Source organism: Festucalex cinctus, chromosome 8 (genome assembly GCF_051991245.1).
Source record: "Festucalex cinctus isolate MCC-2025b chromosome 8, RoL_Fcin_1.0, whole genome shotgun sequence".
Taxonomy (NCBI): domain Eukaryota; kingdom Metazoa; phylum Chordata; class Actinopteri; order Syngnathiformes; family Syngnathidae; genus Festucalex; species Festucalex cinctus.
Window position 1 is genome coordinate 21,979,461 of NC_135418.1, and position 14,037 is coordinate 21,993,497.

At 38.9% G+C, this 14,037-nt stretch overlaps 2 protein-coding genes across 3 annotated transcripts in view; both read right to left on the reverse strand.

Moving 5' to 3' along the window:
* Positions 1-8,317, reverse strand: part of vgll4b (vestigial-like family member 4b) — a 30,683-nt gene extending 22,366 nt beyond the window's left edge. Inside the window, exons 1-2 of the mRNA XM_077529231.1 lie at positions 8,096-8,317; positions 6,637-6,710 (exon numbers count right to left, since the gene is read on the reverse strand). Coding sequence (XP_077385357.1) covers positions 6,637-6,700 — 64 coding nt within the window. The 5' untranslated portion in view covers positions 6,701-6,710; positions 8,096-8,317. The remainder of the gene's footprint in view (positions 1-6,636; positions 6,711-8,095) is intronic.
* Positions 8,318-8,870: 553 nt separating this feature from the next.
* Positions 8,871-12,967, reverse strand: tamm41 (TAM41 mitochondrial translocator assembly and maintenance homolog). 2 transcript variants are annotated; one of them, XM_077529534.1, is made up of 8 exons: positions 12,621-12,967; positions 11,835-12,017; positions 11,657-11,749; positions 10,735-10,885; positions 10,427-10,572; positions 9,544-9,709; positions 9,338-9,400; positions 8,871-9,238 (listed from the first exon to the last, which is right to left on the reverse strand). In XM_077529534.1, the coding sequence occupies exons 1-8, from the start codon at positions 12,756-12,758 to the stop codon at positions 9,150-9,152; spliced, it is 1,029 nt and encodes a 342-aa protein (XP_077385660.1). In that variant the 5' UTR covers positions 12,759-12,967; the 3' UTR covers positions 8,871-9,149. The 2 variants fall into 2 exon arrangements, with proteins under 2 accessions (XP_077385660.1, XP_077385661.1); XM_077529535.1 differs by having other exon boundaries at positions 12,566-12,695.
* Positions 12,968-14,037: the final 1,070 nt, after the last annotated feature.

Sequence of the window (14,037 nt, forward strand, 5' to 3'; positions counted from 1 at the left end):
CTCAGGTCCAGAAATTGCTCTCTCTCGCCAAGGAGTGGGTGCGTCTGGATGCCAGCCCAGCAAAGACTCACCGGTGAGTCGTCCTCATGCTTTATTAACATGCTGCAGCAGGTTGAATCAAACACTAACAGTATGTTTTTGTTTAGTAAGATTGTAAGACATGTATGAACAAAGTATATTTTGGAAAATAGTACAAGGGCAGCAATGTGGACTAACACATCTGAGGACAAGTGTGATAGAAAACGAATGGATGAATAAACACAAATAAAGGCAAGGAAGTAAAAAAAAAAAAAAAAAGTAAGCTCTATTTTAGGAGATTAAAGTTGAACTATTATGAGTAACATACAATGCATCCGGAAAGTATTCAGCTGTAAGGAGGTCAGTCCGCACAGTAAACAATGTGTGAGACATACTTTGTTTACATAGTGACATCATCACTTAAACATGTCACTCTGCGAGTTGTGATGTCAGCATTTGCTACCAAGGTGACAGCTTTGAAGGAACCTTGAGGCTGTAAAATGTCTCAATTCACAACACGGTGTAGTAATATGTGTTGAATGCAAAATTTGAAATTAACCTTTGGTTTTTCCATGTAAACTAAGGAGCAAGACGTTGGACTGACATCAATGCGGCCGCAACGGGACACCAACACAGAAAGTCGGCGCGCTATTGACAGGATCTATGGAGGCGAGCAGAGAGGAAATATCAGGTTGCTAAACCAAAACAATGACAACAGACGTGATGCTATACTGTCATTTCCCACCTTTTCACCTGAAAGTATTCAATGGTGAAACCTTACCGTAAAAGTCTAGAAAATAGAGTGAAACCCTGCTATTCGAGTGAGACAGGGACAGATAATCCCTGCTGCATATAAAAGAATTTGTAATCGTAGGACTTCAACAAAACGGAGAGGGTCATAAAGTATCAAAACCATGCTTCTAACCATGTGTATACAATCAGGAATCCATGTTACATAATGACTGTATCGTTAATATATTCAACACAAACAAAGCACCTTCACATAATGCGTAACAGTTTTAGCTAAATCTTTTAAAAAGGAAATATGAAAATTCCCGACTACTGAACCATGACTATGCAGAAGTTCACTATACTTACTGTAATTACTTTTTTCCCATTAGGAATAGGCTCGTCATTTATTTAAGCGGAGGTGTTAATTTGTTTAAGTGGACGGAACACCAGGTGCTTGAAACAGCATCTATTAACTTGGGAGAGGGGGGCACATTTGAAGCTATTTAAAAAACAATGAGTGCAATTTTACGCCAGGCTTCGCGTTATTTAGCACAATACTTCTCCTCAAAGTACAAAATGGTTCAAGTTTTGCACTGTGAGAAACATGGAAGTGCTGTTTCATTTCATTCTGAGTGACTATAGAGAAGGCAATCAAAAAGCGAGGAATGTCAAGTATGTGTGGTCAGCACAGTCCTGAGAGAAAGTTTCTAGACTGCCGAGCTGGTATGAAACTTGGCATTTACAGAGAAGGTCTGAAGGCCTTGCCAGGACGCCTCCTAGTTTCTGTTTTGATACAACTATCCACAACCTTCAACACTGTAAATTTAAAAAGTTTCTAGCACATACATGGGGCAAAATTTGAGACTTGAGCATTGTTTTGTAATACAAAAATAGCTAACATAAGCATAAATGAGAGCAGACAAAACAAGTGGGTCAATTGTGTGTAACCTCGTGACAGTGACCCTCTGACACGCCACCTTTGTGGCTCCTCAGCCGCTCACCCAACCGTGAAAGAGAAGCAATGACACAAGCAAAGGGTCTCTGAGGATGGGAGTGAATATAAGACAATGAGGGACTAAATGTGAGTGACACAATTCAAACGGTACGTGCCCTCTGACCTGTGAAGATGACCCATCTAACTAAGGAGCAACTGCGAAAAACATTTGCTCACATGTGTTTTTTCCCTAATATAAAAATGAATTTTTATTTTACGCCACGCTGCCATTAGTTTTCTACTAATATCAAGGGCTTCTCTGAGCATTTTTTTTCCTTTGGTTGTAGCAACCACAGTTGACCCTCCCCTTTTACTATGTCACTGCCTTTGTCTTGTCGTTTAATCATTAATTGCTAGACCTGTCACTCATTTTTGTAAGCAGTTCTCACGTCTCTAACTTTCTTCTTTCAGAATACGCAAAGGATAAAAAAATGAATTAATCTATTAACCGAACAAATCTTGAAAATGTTGAATTTTATTTTATTTTATATTTTTAATCGCAATTGATATTTCACTCTGAAAGAGTGGCCATATTAAGATGAAAATTATACTGCACTATTTTCATGTTGACTGAGTGATTCTGTTGAGGACAACAAAGCAAACACATTGACCCTGTTGCTTTTGCTCTATCTTATCTTCAGGTATCGCTGGTACAGTCTTTAGTCATTTAGTTTTCTTTGCTCTCCATCTATCTCTGAACATCTTTCCAAATGAATTGCCTTTTAAACACAAACCAATCAGGGCAGCACGCCACTCATATGGCACAACTATCCTACCAAACAGAACAAAAGAAAAAGGTCAAAGATGTAACGCAAAGTTAATGTTTAAGTGCAATGACTGCGACTTTGTAAACGACCAGTGACCTAGTTATCAATGAATAACGTTTTATTCTTCTGATAAAAGCAGTGCTGATTGTAGTAAGATTTATCTACTGCATATGCCTTGGCACCTGAAGAGGTGATAGCTTAAAACAACAATGACATCATGGCAACACCAACTTATTAAATATTGCACATTCTTGTCATTTTGTTGAACGATCAAAATCATGTCAAGTTCGGCGCCTAATCGGGCAGCGGACAAAATCAAAACAATAAGTAACAACAGTAATTTCAACATGTAATGTGAAAGCAAATTTAGAAATTTTGAAAACGGTTCCTAAATATCCTTGAATTCATGGTTGGTCCATTTGTCACAAGCGGCCTTAAATAAAACGACAACATACATTTAGGAAAACATAAGCAACAGATATTTGCTGCTTATTTTCCATATGCTCTCACTATTGGCTGCCTGTTTAGAACCTGACTGAGTCATATTGAAGCAACTGGCCGCAGGGCAGCAAGAAGCACCAAAACACACCCAGCCCAACCCTAACTTATCCCCCTCCGCACAAACACACACGCACGTATCTTCAGTCAAATAACCTCCCATCCTGTTGGCCGCCGGTGAAGTTTAGACAAAGTGCCATCATGCTGCATCTCAAATTTCACTCTGTATCGCCCTCTGGCAAGCTCCGACCAGTTTTGACTGACAGCCTTTTAAAATGGTAAAAATATTATTACTACATAACTAGGACAAGTATGTCTGCCAGTCATTGTCTTAGTTAGCGTATAACAAACTAAGCTAGGTTAAGCTAACAGACCGTTTCCCGCAAATCTACCACCCCACAAGTGAGAAGCTCGCCAAATCTGCTAATGTTTGAACAACCCGTGTAAATAAAGGAGGGAATGAGACACTGTGTTTTATTTGTCTTTTTCAATAGACAGACAGAACTGGAGTGAAATGTGTGGATGTCAGCTGTTAACAAATCTGTTCTAGAAAAGTTTAACTTTTTTTTTTTTTTTTTAACCTTATGTGTTGTAATAGTTTGGTAACAGAAGTGAAGTGAGAGCAAATGTATGAATTTCACAGTACGGTCTATTAGTAATTTCAGAAACCTACTTTTATTTCTTTACTTTTAGATGTTTTAAAGTCTTCTGTCAATGTGTTTAAATGTTGTCAATGTACATTATTTTAGTCATTTTTAGAATACGATGCTTTTGTTTTCTCTGTTTTGCCTCCAAATGTGGTCAACTGTTGTACTTTGTAAATGCCTTTAGGTGTTGCGTCTTTGCTTGTGTGAAGCACATTGAGTTGCTTTGTGTATAAAATGTGCTATATAAATAAAGTCAAGTCAAGTTTATTTATATAGCCTTTAATCACAGAAGAGTCTCAAAGGGCTTCACATGCCCGCAGTTGACAAATATTGACGACATCCCCTGATTGAACTGCAAGATCATTTGCAAAAACAAACGTTGTGTAGCATTGAAGAAGAATTAATGTAAGATTAATTTCACAGCATTTAAAAGCAGTCATAGGCTGGAGCATGGTGCTGCCATTACCAGTTCTGTGAAAATAGTGGAGCACAACGACTGGCCTGGCTACTCAGTATACTATGGCTCAAGTGACACTAAGTTATTAGACATAAAAGAACTGAAATTCAGCTGTGCTTACTGTTTATGTGGACCAAGTTGTCCTGCCGGTTTGATTTTTTTGAATTTTTCTTTCAGAGGTAATATCCGACCTTTAACAAAGGCAGCACGGTGCCTGTGTGAAGTTTAACACCCGACACTCGAGCCCTGTCAAACAGCTATTTTACTTTGGCACTGGTCCAATTACCCGATAGTGGGATGCAATGGCGTAAAAGCGAACATAGCTGTGGCATAATTCCGTCTATTTTGTGAGAGCTCTGCATAAAAGGGGCTACTTTGTTAGCGGTAATGGTGTGTACAGTACTGTATGTAGTTTTTGCTGTATAATGGGTAACTCCGATTTACATATAGATACAGTCAACAACAATGTCAAAATGTACCTTCAGGCTTCATTTCTGCAGTTAATAAAGGTTTTTATGAAGGTGACAGTGTTCAAGTTAGTTTGGGGGTAACTGGAAAACGGACATGTGCATTGAAAAAGGCAGTCTAACGCAGACCTTAAAGCTAAATTGTACACTTGGACTTAAGAGTGTAAATCCAGCCTGAAGCAACATTTTATGCATGTCACCTTGTTATATAATAGAGCAGCTGCAGGGGTGTGGTAATAAAAATCGTGGCAATGCTCCTGATTGTGAGGCGTAAATGTCGTAACAGGCGGCATCGGCCCTGACAGGTTTGGGCCTCTCCCTATGGCGCACGTCCAAAGCACAGTTACTAAAACTCGTCACAGGTGACAGCAAATAGGTCGAGGCCTGTCGATCTGGTTGGTGCTCTCAGCTGGGCCGCCGTTTGGTTGGGTCGCCGAGCAGGATGGTTGACTCACTCGCCTATTTCCTCCTGCACTATTGTGGGCGCATTGTCGCCACACAAAAGGGACCGCACAACTAAACGTGACAAAACAAAAACACAGCAGGGGGGCGGGGGCCAAGGGGAGGAGCAAGGAGCAGGTTTTCAGTTGATGCGGGACAATGCATGATGGGATACCAGCTGCTGACACGCGAGACAAGCTGCGTCTGAACATTCCCAGGCTGCCGATACACAAGTGAGCATTTTTGCTCGAGACATTCCATGTTGCTTGGACACAACAAGGCCCAGATTGTGTACCCTCTGCCTGAATTTCATCATGATGATCCTTGGACTATTCATTGAAAATTTGAAACTCCAAAAAAGCCTTTCAATTGATTATTTTCTTTGAAAAGAAAAAAAAGACATTGGTGCTTTGAGATATGAATTTAATTTGTTCAGTAGTTGTAACTCAAAGACACTTGCGTTTTAGATCATCTTTCTCCACTGAAATGAATCTAAATGTCAATATGTTCCAGCTTCACAAAAAAGTACTTTAAACAGTCACTTATATAATCAAATCTGTTTATTCATAAACTACTGTCCATTTTGTTGCTGCAAAACTGAAATTTCCCCACAGCAGAGCTATTAAAAGCTGATTCCGTTCTAAAAAAGTACCATTCTATGAATTCTGATGGTTGATTTCTGTTAGCACACGTCTGGCCAGAGGCAGAGAGGCCTGCTGAGAAGGATTTTGGCCATTTCTTCCTAATCTCGGAAAGAATTTTACATTGACCAACACCAAAAATCTTCCACAAATGGTAAAGAAAAGACAGTCGGGAAAGACGGATGTGCAGAAAACACGTCGGATGTAATTCGACTCTAGGCAAGCAACTGGTTGAACGGCAGCATTGGTGGCAGTTGAGTGTGATTATCACTCATTTTCCTGCCATGAGCAAATGCACAAAGACAACTATTGTGTTATGTCACAAAGCGGCACGGCGGCTTACAGCTGAGTAGAACGTTGCGCCTTGGTTGAGACACAACACGACGCTAATCACATAAACACTGCTTCCCATACAGTGTGAATCCACTATGTACATTTTTGTTGCAAGTAAAATGGATATCATCTTGAAAGCAGGTACACAATTTTTTGGCAAAGCGATTTCTCGTAGTTGTAGTTGTCTGTTGTGGTCATTATCACTAATTTATGTTTATGGAGCAGGAATTCCCAACGAGTGTGCCAATTGAGGCAAGTTAGCATGCCACAAACAATCATCCACTTGTATTTAATTAGTCCAAAATTCATTTGTTAATTACAAATAATGTATCTTTTTTTCTATCTAGCTATACCTAGCTTCTATTTTTTCTTCTCTTACTACGCCTTCTTCGGCCTCTTACGGGTCAGTATTGATGCTACAACAGTTACCCGATTTGGGAAAGGAGATTGGTGATTGTCGTGTATGCTGTATTGGTCATCTTGAGTACCCCTCAAGCTCTAATAGCAGTAAAAACAAGCTACTTTTTTTCCTTGTCATGTGATAGTTCAGTCATATTTTAAGTTAAAAAAAAAATGTTATGTGTGTACCCCACTTTTTGGGCACACCATCAGGAAATAAAAAACATTTAAAAAAAACTTACGCTCTTCTTCGTTTGCATGAACAAATGACGCTGCCCTTGACAGAACATCCAGTGGCGTCTCCATGCTGGGTTGCCTGTGAGATAGCACATTGGGTTTAATAAGTATGCAAATACACAAAATATTCAAGTGGGAGATTGAGACTTCCTGTGGACCACAACTACACACAATTCCATTAACATTTGGGTTTTGTTTGTTTGTTTGTTTGTTTGTGAGTGCATGCTACAATGTTGGTTTAATCATTAGCTTTTAGTGTTTGGTTTTGGGGTGGGGAACCTACAGCCTGTTCTAAAACAAATAAAACAGTTAAAGATAATCGTGCTTAAATATGTTTGACAATGTCATTGAGTTATATTGTTTGTTGTGGACTAGTAGTACTAGTTAGTACGTGTGCCTCTTGAGGTCCATGGCCTTCTTTTGTGGTATTTGCATGATCCCGAGTAGTTTTTCTCTGGGAACTCTAGCTTCTTCTCACATTCCATAAACATATATGTTAGGTTCGCTAAAGTCTTTAAATTGCTCAAAGGTGTGAATGCTTATTGTCTCAACAGCATATGTGCCCTGTTATTAAATGGCGACCAGGTCAGCATGTATCGTTTCTCTCACCAAAAGTCAGCTGAGATTGGCTTCAGATCACTCAATAACCCCAATACGCAGGATAGAAAGTGGATGTTTGATGAATAGTTTGGAATACTGTTTCTTATAGCCTATTTTAGCCCTCTTGTAGCCAGAAAAGGTTATCAAAATATTAAGAACACCTCTGAGAGTAAACTACAGCTAACCTACCATAATTTGGCAATAATACAGCTGTATTTGATCTCACCGGCCGTTTATTGAAAAGCATGTCAAATTTAATAGATTTCGACCAGTTTTATTTAATTATTATTATTTATTTTTTTGCTTGCTTCTTTGTTTTGGTTGTTTTGTTTTTTAAGTTATTGTAATGGTTCGCGCGTTTTGTCCTCCACTATGGAATGGAGCCCTCTGTCCTGAAAAACTATGCAAGGTATTTGTGGATTTAAAAAAAAAAAAAATCATTTTTGACTGCATTCTTCAGATGTTTTCCTCATTATTTCTCACAAGGAGAAAAACATTACAAGTGCGAGTTCACTTCTAACTTTTATTACACTATGCTGAAAATGAAAGCAAGTGCGTCTGCATTTCTACGCACTTGCATTTCTAATTTCTATCCCACGGTTTCCTGATATGTATTACCCGTATTGTCATTTAATGGTATAAACTAGTTATACGACGGTTTGGGACATAAATGACTTGACTACATTCTTGGTCACTACCACTTCCTATCGAATAATGATCACTCCCACGCAACTGGCGGTTAATTCAACAGTTTCCTCCAATATTGTTATTTACGTGTTAAAATGTGATTAAACGTGTCCAACATATTTTTCATCTAAAGCCGCCAGGGCACAATGTGCCAAGTTTACGTTGAGAAGCACGTACCTCCTTTAAGCGCCACTTTGGTATCTTCCAGTAGTACAACGCACAAGCATGGGGAAACAAACAGTGAGCAGGGAAAAAAAAAAAAGAAGTGTATATTCCACAGAGATACGTAGCTTAATCCGCAGCTAAACGGCTCCGTGGGAAGGAGGACAATAGTAGTAGCTGAGCTGTCGGGACCAACTTGGTTGTAAACGAGGAAGAGGAGGAGGAGGAAGGAGGAGGCAGGAATGCCTGGAATGATGGAATTCAGTTGCTAGCAGGTGGTGAAAGTAACGCACGCTGATTGGCGGAGCCGAGAGGGCATGATATCAGCATAAATTATGATAATGAGACACGTCACATCCTCTGAACGCGTCACCGCTACTACTGTAAATTTTATGGCGCGTTCTCGGTAATTGTCAAGTTGGATATTTTCAAAATGAGACTACTAAACTGTATACTTAATTTAAAACAATGAGCTTTATTTATGTCAATATATTTTTTTGTTTCTGTTGGAAAGCTTTGAGGTTGAGAAAAGTTGGACATGTCCGACTTCTCAGCAGAGTAGAATACAGTATCTTATGTTAAGCCTTTTACACAAATATTTACAGTCAAATCCTATGTTTCTGCAAAAGAATGCCTCATTAAATGCTGTTTTTGACACAAATGAACAGATGTATTAGTAGTCGCAAGAAAAGAAAACAAGATAGGTCCGGGCTCCTGCAAAATTCTGACCCAGAAATGTTCATTATTATTAATGATCCCCGCCATTTTTGTTGAAAAAAATACGATGCAATGATCAAACAAATGTTTATTATTATTAGATATTGTGAGCATTTGTGCGATATTGAGGCTCCACTAACGTTTTACATGTTTTTGGAAATGTGCCAATCACTGTTGAAGTCGGTTTAAGGGCACGTATATTTCCTTATGATTGTGGTTTATCACCTTAGAGTAGCAATGCATTTCCCATTCATAGAGTTAATGTGAGAACGGTTTCTGTGAATGTTGAAGTCCCAGTTCATCATGTTTTAAAACAATAAGATGATTGACAAATTCCAGGGGCAAATGTGGATCAAGTTTGTGAAACAGACGGTTTCCTCCTCCAGCCCTTCCACATCTTAAATAGTTTCTTTGAGCTGTAGGACACTGTCTTCCACATGCCTGTGAGGAAGGAAAAAAAATTGTACTCAACATGAAGCATTATTAGGAAAAAAAAAAAATCAGCATATACCGTGCAAAACACAAGAAAGAGGTGCTTACCAGCTGTCGCGATGCCTTTGATACTTTGTGTTAGACTGGATGATTTCACAATTGAGGAGATACCTGAAGAACATAAAGAACAGTTGAATTAGCCGGCAGTGCCTTCACGCAGCGTCATTCATTTGCAGTCTGGACATGAAGGGGTGAACATCTCCCGAGTCTCAGAGTCTTCAAATAAGACCCACTGTATGCCCCCTTTAATTTACCTTGATGCACAACTGCTCCACAGTCAGGATCCTGAGCCATCTGCAACAGGATCTCCTCCACGTCCCGGTTCTTGCCGGGAGGGTCCACCAGCTTGGTGATCCTCTGCTGCAGGGTGCGAGGCAACGCCATCAGCTGGACAAACTGACCCTCTGGGCTTTTGTCGACCTGTATGAAATTCAGTGACTTGATGTGAACCACAGCTAGTTTGATATCGAAAATGTTGTCTTTTTAGTGGGGGGGGGGGGGGGGGGGTAGTTGTTGTTTTGATGTCACCACAGATGAGAAATGTGTGATGATGACCAGAAAACTGGAAACTGCACTTACTGCAACACAGGAAACTGTTGGCCCAGCAAATTATGAGCCATACAATGAAATTAAGACATAATACATAACATTAACCTGACAAGATCCTTGATAGTCCTAATTTTAAGGAAGGTATATAGGAAGGTATACATCGCAACAACAAAAAATATATTATTAATGTAGTATGCCCTGCGATTGGCTGGCAACCAGTTCAGGGTATACCCCGCCTACTGCTCGAAGCCAGATGGGATAGGCTCCAGCACCCCCACGACCCTTGTGAGGAGCAAGCGGTTGAGAAAATGGATGGATGGATGGATGTAGTATGCCTTTATTTTGCAAAACCTAATGTTTACATCTCATTATAGTAAAACCTACTGTATCTTTAACATTGACAAAGTCTTGATTCTTGTAAAATTATAGATCTTAGATTGCAAGTTGTCCCATATAAAAAAAAATATAGTACAGCTTTTTTCTTACATTAAGACTTAATTCACAATAAATTATGTCACGTGATTAATTAATGGTCACATACACAATTACCAAACAGACCCTAATGTAATCGCATGTATCCGAGCATACCTCCAATTTTCCGTGTTGGGGCTTGTAGACCACTTGTGGGCAGTCGCGTAAGATGTTGCTATAGAGAATCCTGAAGTGCTCCGTGTTGTCGTTCACAATATTGACCACCTTGGATTTATCCTCTCCGATCACCATCCTGATATCACCTTGAGAGGACCACACCAAATGTTTTCCTTGATGGATCGCAACACTGAGGAGTTAAGCAGCCACAGACAAAGCGACAGCTGCAGGTGTTTCATCTATTTTGTAAAGCGGGTCTTATTCTGTAAATGAGTCCAACTGTACAGAGGGAAATATTGGAAAAGTACCGGCATAAGAAAGGCCAGCGATCTGCAGGAAAAGCTCCTCCTCGCTGAAACTCTCAGGTAGCATAAGGAATGAAGCCGTTACAGCGCTCTTGAGGTTGGCAACCAGAGCGGCACGCAGCTTCCCATTGTCACCCTGCACCAGCAACTTCACCTACAGAGGAGAGCATATGACATGCATGCAGATATTACAGGGGGAAAATGCAATAAAATAAAAAAAAAAATACAAAAATCATTAAGGTGGATACTGAGAATAAAGTAAAAAGTCTTAATATTTAGACTTTTTTTTTAATGTACCATGTGTCAATAATGTTATAATACAGCAATTCCAAATAAATAAATACATAAATAAAAGTCAATGTTTGTTCAACGTTCATAGTGTTCATAATGTCTCATAAAATTATCTTAACATTGTGCATCGTTATGACTTGATTCTTGCAGTACTTCAACTTTGTTTTTATTATGACATTTTTTATTTATTATGACATTTAAAATGTTTTTTTTTCTTGTAATACTATGTCTCTTCTCTCATATAATTAGGAGTTTTTGTCATAATATTACAAGTTGATTCAAATAAATCTATATTTTATATATATATCTTCTGTCTCTTAAAATATTGACTTGATTCATGCAAATGGTAAAGTTAAGAAAACATTTTAAAAATCCTGTAAAATTTCTTGCTTTAAAATCTCACGCTAGCAAGAATTTTAATGTACAAAATATCCTCCTAATTGTCGCAATAGTATGACTTTAATCGTGTAAATTTAGGGAAAAAAAAATAAAATGGGAGTTTCAGACTACTGTACATTTATTTTTCGATGACCCTATTTCTTCCTAATTAAAGTGACAGTCCGTGGAAAACGGCAATACTACATTCATTTAACGCATGTACAATATAGAAAAATTAACTGATAAGTTTACTGACCGGTTTGTGAAGGCGTCCTGCAGCATACATGGTTTTCCAGTGCATGAGGTCATCAATTAGACACTCGGTACTTATCACGCCATATTTGATAATCTAGGAGGAAGAAACGCATGCACCATTTTCTGTATGTTCTTATTTACTCAAAAATGACTTTAATCGAGATTGAGGTTATTTTTACCCTCCCGTCCACAGGCACCAGCGTGTTGTAGTATATAGCGGCCCCGTGGTCACTCTGGATGGAGCTGATCATGGCAGGCCCCAGTAGTTTAAGGATGGAGTAATGTTTACGGTTCTGCAGCAGATTCATGGTGTGCCACGTGATGGGATCGTCCACCGCAAACACAAAGTCCAGCATGTTTTTCTGTATGTATAGAAACATAAATGATCACATTTTTATTGGAGAAAAATACACATGCATAAGATTTAGTGTTTACTGTTTGCAAGATATGGCGTAAAGTTCTATGCCCTGTGTAGAATAATCTAGAATAATCCAATATTTTTCATGTAACTAGTGGGCCAAAATAGGTATAAACTTGAAATGGGTCTCGTTTTTATTACAGGTTTTTCTGGCATCTTTCTTTTCCTTACGGACCTCTTCCCTTCCTTTTCCTTAGCTTTTTATTTTTGCATCTTTATTTCCCTCATTCCTTCAATAAAACACCTACTTTCTTCCATAACACACTTTCCTTCCTGTCTGACCTCACTCCTGCCTTACTTCCTTCCCCTCTAAGATTTTTTTTTTCTGGCATCTTTTCCTTCCTGACCTCCTTCCTTCAGATCTGTTTTATTCATCCTTTCTCACACCCTTCCTTCACTTAAACCTACTTTCTGCCTTCATTCCCCCTTGCACCAAAACGGGTTTTTTCATGCATTTATTCTTCCATTTATAGGTTCACCTACTTTGCCCACCTGCACTGTATATGTGTACTCTGTTTACAACGTGTACACAGTTGTCACTTGTTACCTCCATTTGACCTTGGCTGGTTCCTTGTTGTTTAAAAACGCCAGATCCATAAGCGAAAGCTAAACTGATATCCTGGGGGAAATGTGACAAAATCCTCCTGTAAAGCACGCCGGTGTTGTGCAAAGCCGGTAGAGTCATTTTTGTCAATCCCTGTACATCAATTTAACTCGATAACACAACAAGCTAGACGCCGACATACAACTCACAGAGTCACTTAATAAAAGGCTTAAATAACATTCCGAATGGGTTGATAACACAGACAACGCGTTCTCGCGTAAAAAAAAAAGCATATATTTTTAACGTTGAATTATTTCCATTCCTGCAGTTTCCATACACTGTCTGCGTCGCGTAGGATATGCGTCATATTGATGCGCACTGCGCAGTGGTTGAGAGCATCATGGGAAATGGAGTGCGAGCTCAAGAAACAGCTCTGGAACCGAAACCGCCGACATTATGGACTATAGTGTTATTGAATAACTTTGTGTCGAACATATTATAATAAGTGATGACGTGACATGTTATATAAAGCATACAAATAAAGCTGTGTTTTACGACACGAGGACAAAACCGAGGTCGGTTCATTATTTGACCAGCAGATGGCGGCTTTGAACTGTATTTCAAGTTGCTTGCGCCTCAAAAACATTTTAGAAGCTTATTTGCCATCTTCATGAGCGTGAGTGTGCCTATGTAGTCGGCATGGTATTTGTGCGCACCCGATTAATAAAAATAATAATAATAATAATAATAATAATAATAATAATAATAATAATAATAATAATAATAATAATAATAATAATAATAATTAGTGAAGTTGACAGAAAAACTGATATCAAACATTTTATGAGCAGCAGTAAACATGTCAAGCCGAGCATCATTCGACTTTGCCTGGGCCACAAACATGCTCCAAATCTCTACTCACTGTCTAGCGATCTGGTAAAACATTTATTTTTGTCTTTTTTTTTTCTATTTAAAACTGCCATGATGCATGTCTCAGTTGTGTAATTTCCATTTCGAGAGCAAACAATTGGAATTGTGTGAACCGAACAATGTAAATCCAGCCTCTCATACATTTATCTCGAAGCAATGCATATGAAAGTAGCAAAGCGTTTATAAATACATCACAAATACTGGTTAAATGCATCATACTTTGTAGTAAAAAGCTGTCAAGTTGTCATTACTGTTCCATTTCATGTTGAATGAATGATTATGTAATGCTAACAATTATGACAGTTCGGGTTGTATCTGTAGTCCACCATGACTACCTGTACTTGTCAAGGATGAGACCATAGAAACTCCCAAAAGGCCAATCTTCACCAGTGAATGAATATTGATAAGGTCACTGAGCACTAATGACTAATGAGCTCCCTCACTGTGAGCAAGTGCCTTGGTAATCAGCGATGTACCAGTGTCGCAGCAA

What these genes read in the sequence shown, in the direction of transcription:
- tamm41 (XM_077529534.1), bottom strand. Translation starts at nt 12,758, where the DNA reads ATGACTCTACCGGCTTTGCACAACACCGGCGTGCTTTACAGGAGGATT. An exon ending in CCAGCCAAGGTCAAATGGAG is followed by an intron (nt 12,018 to 12,620) that starts GTAACAAGTGAC and finishes CTATACATACAG; the next exon opens with AAAAACATGCTGGACTTTGT. An exon ending in TGGAGCAGTTGTGCATCAAG is followed by an intron (nt 9,401 to 9,543) that starts GTAAATTAAAGG and finishes TATGTTCTTCAG; the next exon opens with GTATCTCCTCAATTGTGAAA.